The 7,853-nt window shown below is 53.1% G+C and overlaps 1 protein-coding gene across 5 annotated transcripts in view; it reads left to right on the plus strand.

The window, feature by feature from the left end:
• The window catches only part of RNF24 (ring finger protein 24), a 28,931-nt gene extending 23,881 nt beyond the window's left edge, over positions 1-5,050 (plus strand). For all 5 annotated transcript variants that reach the window (XM_039551144.1, XM_039551145.1, XM_039551142.1 and 2 more), the window contains 3 exons: positions 521-562; positions 2,598-2,677; positions 3,719-5,050. In XM_039551144.1, coding sequence (XP_039407078.1) covers positions 521-562; positions 2,598-2,677; positions 3,719-3,857 — 261 coding nt within the window. In that variant the 3' untranslated portion in view covers positions 3,858-5,050. The remainder of the gene's footprint in view (positions 1-520; positions 563-2,597; positions 2,678-3,718) is intronic.
• Positions 5,051-7,853: the final 2,803 nt, after the last annotated feature.

A 7,853-nucleotide genomic window follows, 5' to 3' on the forward strand; every position in this document is an offset into this window, starting at 1 on the left:
TTCCAGGGAACAGCTCCATGGCAAGCCCAGCTCTTCCCTGCACCCACCCGCACTCACCAGTTAAAATAAACATGGCCCAGAGGTGGGTGTCAGGCTGCTGCTTCCCCGTCCTGTTTTCTCCAGGATTTGTGGGATTTTCTGCCTCTGATCTCTTGATCCAAGCAGGAAGGTGGGTGGAGTTGGGCTGATAACACACAGTTATCCTGGATTTATAGCCCTCTCCAGGTGTTCAGCTTGGATGGAGGGAAAATGAAGTGGTGAAAAAGAGTGTGGTAGCCCAGGAGGGTTAAATCTGGGAGGAAACCTCCTGGATTTGGTCCTTGTGGTTTTATCTGTCCCAGCACTCCTGTCCTCCTGTCCCTGTGCAGGGGTGAGGGCCCCTTGTGCTCCCTGGCTATGCTGGGTTTACTGGGGGATTTCCAGTTCTACTGGGACACTCAATGGGATCCCTTTGTGGAGCTTTTTCCCGGGAATGCTGGTGGCAGAGGCTCTGTCCTGACCCCAGTGCTTTGCCTTGCAGGTCATACTCAAGGAGAAGGTGAAGGAGCTGAACCTCCATGAGGTGAGCATGTCCTGGGGTGACAAAGGTTCCCTCAGCCTCCTCTTCCTCACCCTGGGGAGGGGGAAAATCCTCAAATTTAACTCCACTGGGAGCAGAGCATGCAGGCAGCTGTGCTTTGGAAATGGGGAAAGCTCCTCTACAAAAATCTGGATTAAACCCTTTTCCCTCCTCCTGGCTCCCCTTGGGTTTTCCTGCATCGTTATTGTTATTTATTGCGTTCTTATCACGCTTACAAGAAGCTGTGGATAAGGGGAGGCCAAGGCAGGCTGGGCCTTGTATAAACAGTGTCCCTGGGTGGGGACGTCCCCTCTGGCCCCGCCATGGTCGGGGCGTGACAATATCCACCACAGCTGTGGGCAGGGAACACTGAAATCCAGGATAAACACTCCTGGAAGAGGCAGATCCACTCCTCCGTCCCCGCCCCCTGAGGGCTGAAACACCTCCGTTTTTCTCCATGGCTTTCCAGGCTTTTGGGGGCTGAGCATTCCTACTCACAGCCCATTTTTCCTGCTGAATTTCAGCAGGAATCTGCTCGAATCCCACGTCAGGCACAGCCTGGATTTATTTATTCCCCAAGAGACAACAAAAATGCCCACCCACATCCGGGCATGAGGCTGCTCATCTGCTCACGACCAGCTCCAGTTGTTTATAAGCCACTATTTATTTTATTTTAATCCCCTGAGCAGAGCCCATCCCACGTTTGAGCCTCGCCCTCCACTCCCCACAGCCACAGGGTAAATCCCAAGGGCCCCAGGGTTCCAGGCAGTCCCTGCTGCAGGCCCCTGTTGCTGATCCACTCCCATTAAATCGACCTGCAGTGGGGTTTTTGTTAGCACACAGGCTTCAAAGCACTTCAGTGGGGTGAGAAATGAGTTGTAGGAGGGATTTGGGAATGTGCCAGAGCCGGGAATGGCTGAGATAATGCTCAGCCCTCCTCCTCCTCCAGCTCTGTTCCCAGCTGCCTGCAGCTCTCCCAGATTTCGGGGAGGACGAGGGCTCTGTGGGGAAGGGGACAGAGCAGTTCAAGCTCTTCCCTGGGATTTGGGAAAGCCTGGCAGGGTTTGGCTCAAAAATATCCCATTTGGGGCATTTGTATTTTGGCAATTACAGCCAGTGTTTCTGGAAAGCAGAGGACAGGGTGGGAATTTTCCAACATGATGGGGCGGCTGCCCAGAGCCCTGCGGAGGGAAAGCGCCCGCCCAGCTCTTCCCTCCCTGTCTCTGGGTCTGGTTTTCCCCTTTTTCCATCATTCCACCTCTCCCAGGCCCCAGGGGAGCTCGGGATGTGTGTGTTCCTCAGGAGATGACCCCAACAGCTGCACCTGGCCCTGGTGCACTGACAGAGATCCCAGGCCGAGGAGGCTGGGAAAACCACCCAGAAATATCCCGAATCCCCTGGGATATCCAAAATGAGTCAGGAGGAATTGGCTGCGAGGGTGAAGGAGGTTTTGGCTGAGTCTTTTGCCTGCTGGGAAAACAGCCACCAGCTTTCCCAGCCCTGGGATAGGGATGGCAAAAGTCCATTGCCTTTTCCTCTTCCCAGAGGTGTCCCTGCGGATGCAGCTCAGTCCCAGGGACCAAGCAGCAGCCTGGATCCATCCCCCTGCACCCTTAAACCTCAAACACATCCAGCTTTGGGGCTGTTCTGTGGAGGCTCCATGGTCCCTTCCACCAGGAAAGGGAGACCCGAGCCTCAGAACTGTGATTCCAAAGCTCAGCCAGTGAAATTTGGGAAGGCTTTAGGGGGGATTTCACCCCTGTGAGGCTGGGGAGGCCCTGGCACAGCGTGCCCAGAGAAGCTGGGGCTGCCCCTGGATCCCTGGAAGTGTCCAAGGCCAGGTTGGACAGGGCTTGGAGCACCCTGGGTTAGTGGAAGGTGTCCCTGCCCATGAAAGGGATGGAGCTGGATGATCTTTAAGGTCCCTCCCCATCCAAACCATGCCGTGATTCCATGATTTTGGCCATCTGTGTAGTTTTTACATGCAAATGTTGTGTCCTGACCACTGACACTGCCCTGTGCATCCCACACCTTGCAGATCTGTGCCGTGTGCCTGGAGGAGTTCAAGCCCAAGGACGAGCTGGGGATCTGTCCCTGCAAACATGCCTTCCACAGGAAGTAAGTGTGGGCTGGGCAGTGGGGCTGGGGGCTCTTCTCACCCCCATTCCAGGGCAGGAATGGCAGGAAAAGCCCCTGTTGGATGAATTGGAGGATGTGAAGCAGCAGCAATGATTCACAGCTTGGGGAGCTGGGGTTTCACTTGTAGGGTGCCCCATGCAGAGTCAGGAGCTGGCCTTGGTGAGCCTTATGGAACCCTTCCAACTCAATCTATAATTCCAGGAAAAATGTAAATATATATATTTTATATAGCTGTGGTTTATATAAAGCAAAACCACTAAAATTTATGTTGCTATATAAAATAATAGCAATGTGTTATATAATAATACTATATAATATACTATATGCTAAAGCTACATAATATCCTACTATCTATTACAGATATTTTTGTATTTTCTGCTTATTTATATATACATTTTATCTATTTCTATATATTTATATTCAATATGTTATATAATGTATTTATACAACATTCATATATACACTATATATACTATATAGACTGTATATACTATATAAGTATATATAATATACTTGTAAGTATATATAATATATAGTATATAATATATATAATTATATATAATATACAGGATACATAATAGTATGATATCAGAATTATTGACATAATTTTTATTTTTATTTATATGCATTATATAAATTTATATATTATTTATACACATATATGTGATTGTGTATTACTGGTATATTATTTATAGATTCTGTATTTATAATTTCACAGACACCTTTTATGTATATAGCTTATTTTTTGGCGTATACATTTTATATCCCTATTTTATAAATATAAATACAAATATAAACTTTATATAAAACATAACACAAAATCCCTGTATATACACACACAGAGACCTCCCCCAAAAAAAAAAAATCCCAATAAAACGTAAAGGTACTCAAATGATGAATTAAAAACTGTTCAGCAGCAAAGCTCCAGGGCGGGATCAGGAGGTTTGGGGGGGATTCTTGCAGCTCCCCAGCGCTGTCCGCTGTGTCCGCACTGACGCCCCGTGTCCCCCGTGTGCGCAGGTGCCTCATCAAGTGGCTGGAGGTGCGGAAGGTGTGTCCCCTGTGTAACATGCCGGTGCTGCAGCTGGCGCAGCTGCACGGGAAGCCGGACCCGGGCCCGCCGCAGGGGCCGCTGCCCGGCTCGCAGAACATCGTATAGTCCCTCCCGGGCCGGGCCCGGCCCGCGCCCGCCCGCGGAGCTCGGACACAACCAAAGCACTTCGGCCGCAGCTGAGCAGCCCCAAATCCTGCCGGGATGAAGCCTGGGCTCGGATCCTCCGCCAGGGGCAGGAGGGGAGTCGGCGTCCTCGGCACGACATCCTTCTTCCAGCACCTCCCTTCTCCAGCGCCGCGGCCGCCGGGAAGCGGCGCGGTGGCACCCAGCGACCTCCGGGAGCACCGCGGCGGCCCCCGAGCTCCGGCACCTCCTGCTCCCCCGAACGCGGGGCGGACCCCGCGGCATCGCGGCCGCTTCCTGCCCCCTTCTCTTCGCCTTCGGTTCCTTTGCCTTTGCGATTCCCACCAGGAAATGGGGTCTCGCCCCTGGAGTCGTGCTGCGGTTGGGTGTCCCCTCGGCACCCGGTGTCACCCGCGGGAGCAGCGGGTGGTGGCTGTGTGGGTCTCCCGGGTTTGGACTCCCCCCTCATCCTCGCGGGGGTGGCTGCCCCTCCTCCTCGGCTACCTCAGGGGCCTGCAGTCCCTGGAACGGGCACCATCCTGGCCTCAGCTGCAGTGAGAGCCCTGGTGTGGGGGGCAGGCAAAAAATCCCGGCCTTTGGGATCATCCCATTGCTTCCAGCCTGGCCCCGGGGGTCTCTGGGCAGCGGTTTCCCTTGCCAAAACACCCAAAACCCCCCATCAGCGCCTGGCGGGGAGCTGGGCCACCCTCTCGCCTCTCTGACCACAAGTTTTGGGTGTCCCCTGCCATCCTCACCAGTCGCATTCCCGGGGTTTGGGGGAGGGGGGTGTCAGTATTACACGGCAGCGGCTTTCCCGGGGGCAGGGCTGGGGGGGCTCCTGGTGCCGTCCCCCCTCCCAAATAACCGGGACTGTTTATGGAGCGTGGAGCCTCATAGACGTGTTTGTACACTACAAATTCTGCAGCAGAATATTTTTTAAAACATTCGCTGGTTTTGGTTTTGTTTTGGTTTTTTTTCCCTCTGTTTGTTTGGGTTTTTTGTAAGCTCTATTTTTGTATATTTAATTGCTATTTGAAAATTCTAATAATGCATCTTTTTTGCTAATCACACTCTTCTTAAGGAAAAACCAGGAAAGAAAAAAAAAAACCAAAAAACAACCTAGAGTTTGCATGTGATTTGACTTGAAATGTAAATAAAAGCAGGTTTTGGAAGCGGGGGTGTGTTTGCAGGGGCTCTGTCCCCCCATCCCTTGTTCCCTGTCACGCCGGGGATGTCCCCAGCAGGGGAGGGACCGAAGCAGAGCTGGCGGTTGGGTCACGTTGTCCATGTCCCCTTGTCCCAGCAGCATCCCTGTCCCAGAGCAGAGCATCGCTCCCAGCCACGCCGGTGGGGACACCATCCCGTGAGGGCAGGGGGGCTGCAGCGCACCCCAAAACCCCCAGCCAAGGGGGATTTTGCAGGTTCCAGGCACGGGTGAGCTTCCCTGCTTAGGGAGAGGATATTCCTCCAACCAACCTTCCCATCCCGCATCCCGGCCCGGACCCCCTCATGCCGACCTCGGCAGGGTTGGGACGGGTTCAGCTCCCGGCTCAGCGCTATGGGAGCTCCTGGGGCACAGCTCCATCCCCGTCTCCTGCTCACTTTGTTCCTCTCCTCCTCTTCCTCAAGGCTTGACCAGGCGGGTGAAAAAATCCCCTTGGATTGTCCCCATGGGGGTGGCTGAGCTGGGGCCACCCCCAGGCTGGGATCCCTGCAGGGCGCTGGTGTGGAGGAGGCGGCGGGACTCCCACGCGTCCTGTCCCGCTGTCCCTGTCCCGCTGTCCCTGTCCCGCTGTCCCTGTCCCGCTGTCCCCCGATCCCTGCCGGGCGCGGGGCTGCTGCCCTCTAGCGCCGGATCCCGCCTGAACACCACCCAAACCATGGAATCCTTTGGATGAGTAGGGACTTCAAACCCCATCCCATTCCATTCCCTGCCATGGGCAGGGACACTTCCACGTTGCTCCAAGCCCCATCCAACCTGGCCTTGGACACTTCCAGGGATCCAGGGGCAGCCCCAGCTTCTCTGGGCACCCTGTGCCAGGGCCTCCCCACCCTCACAGGGAACAATTCCTTCCCAGTATCCCATCTAACCCTGCCCTCCGGCAGTGGGAAGCCATTCCCCCAATGTTCCGTTCACCACCTCCAGCAGGATCCACAGGAACTGAGTGCCTGGCTGCCCTTCCAGCCCTTTTTGGGATGACGAGCTCGGTGTGAGGCAATTCCCACTGCTGGGACAAAGTCTGGATCTCCCACCGAGCTGCACAGAACAGTTATTTTGCTGCTTCCACCCCACAGCTCCTGCTCTGGATTGATACTGCACCACCACCAATCCCATTCGTATCAATGATCAGCAATTAAGTTTTTCATCAAAGCCAAAAACGCTGCAATTTCCCCCAGAATAATTAATGTTCTTTAAATTTTTCCCCCCCTCCTTTAAAATGCTTTGAAATACAAGTGATTCCCAGAGCCTGAAACATGCAGGGAAGGAGAAACAATCAAGGATTGCCAACAATTACTTTCAGTAAGCTAACAACCAAGTGGTTGACCCTGATTTCCCCAGCACATTCCTGCTCCTTCCCACCACCATCCATCCCACTGCACTGGAGCTCCAAGAATGAGACAAGAAGCAAACAAAGAGTTTGAAGCATATAAAAAAATAACAGCAGTATTTTATAACGAAGAAAAAAAACCAAGCAGTTTACAAAAAAAGGATAGACAATAAGCCAGGAACTTTGGTGCTGGGATCAGACCGTGCTGGATCTACTCAAAAATCCCAAGAAAAAGGAGTCACACACACACACGTAGAGAGTGAGGATGTGGAAAACTTGCAGGATGCTGTGCCCAGGGACACCAGTGCCTCAGAGCAGGGACTGTGGTGGATCAGGCTGTGGGATTGCTGCTGGGAATTCCCAGCCCTGCAGAGATTTCCCAGCTCTCCACGGCAGAACCATTGCAAGGTGGCTTCTGCATCAGCCCTCAGCCCCCAAGGCTGCTGTGATTAATAAAAGCCAGGCTTTTCCCTGTGTATCCCAAGGATTCACACGCCCTCCCCAGCCCAGCCCAGCACTGACCCCTTACATCAAGGAGCCACACAGATCCCAGGCACACGGATATTCCAAAAAGCTGAAGTTTCTGTGCCTTTTCCATGAGTTTTGGCCGTGAGGGTGGGTGAGTGAAAGGCCAGCCAGGTACGTGTGTGTTGGGTTTGAGGTCGTACAGCAAGAGCTGAGTCTAGAAACCCTTCAGTCAGCACTCTGGAAATGGAGATGTTTTTAATGGAGCATTTGGGAACCTTTTGTGTGATTTCACAAGGAATGAAGAATAAATGAGGTCTTGAATTCAGCTGATCCCAAACAGGCTGCCCAGAGAAGCTCTGGCTGCCTCATCCCTGCCCAAGGCCAGGGTGGATGGGGCTTGGAGTGACCTGGGATGGTGGAAGGTTCCCTGCCCATGGCAGGGGTGGGAATAGGAGGGGCTGTAAGGTCCCATCCAACCCAAACCACTCCCGGAGCTGCAGGATCCTGCTCCCAGCCCTCACCTTTCCAGTACCATCATATGAACACAGAGCAGGACACAACAGAAACCTGTGTTAGTCTGCAGCAAAAACATTTTCCTCCCCAGCCAGCTCAGATCACCTTCCACATGAGCCCTGCACTCTCTTCCCAGATTTTTTCCCAGTTATCAAATCCCTGGCTGTGTCCAGAATCCCAGCTCACAGTCAGCTGAGGTCTAGAGATGAACACAGATCTACCCAGCAAAGCAAACACCCTCTGAACCCGTTTCCTCCCTTTTCAAAGGGAGCTGCCACATGAGGAACCCACCTCAAACTGCTCAGACCTGGGGATTCAGCAATGGGCAGAGCCAGGTGGGATTCAGGATGTGGGGAAGAGCTCGGGGCTGTCCAGCACTTCCAGCCATGCTCACAAGGGGATCAGAGAGCTGGATATTGGTTTCTCTGGAAAGAAACCAGGACTGGAA

Source organism: Corvus cornix, chromosome 4 (genome assembly GCF_000738735.6).
Source record: "Corvus cornix cornix isolate S_Up_H32 chromosome 4, ASM73873v5, whole genome shotgun sequence".
NCBI classification, from domain to species: Eukaryota; Metazoa; Chordata; class Aves; order Passeriformes; family Corvidae; genus Corvus; species Corvus cornix.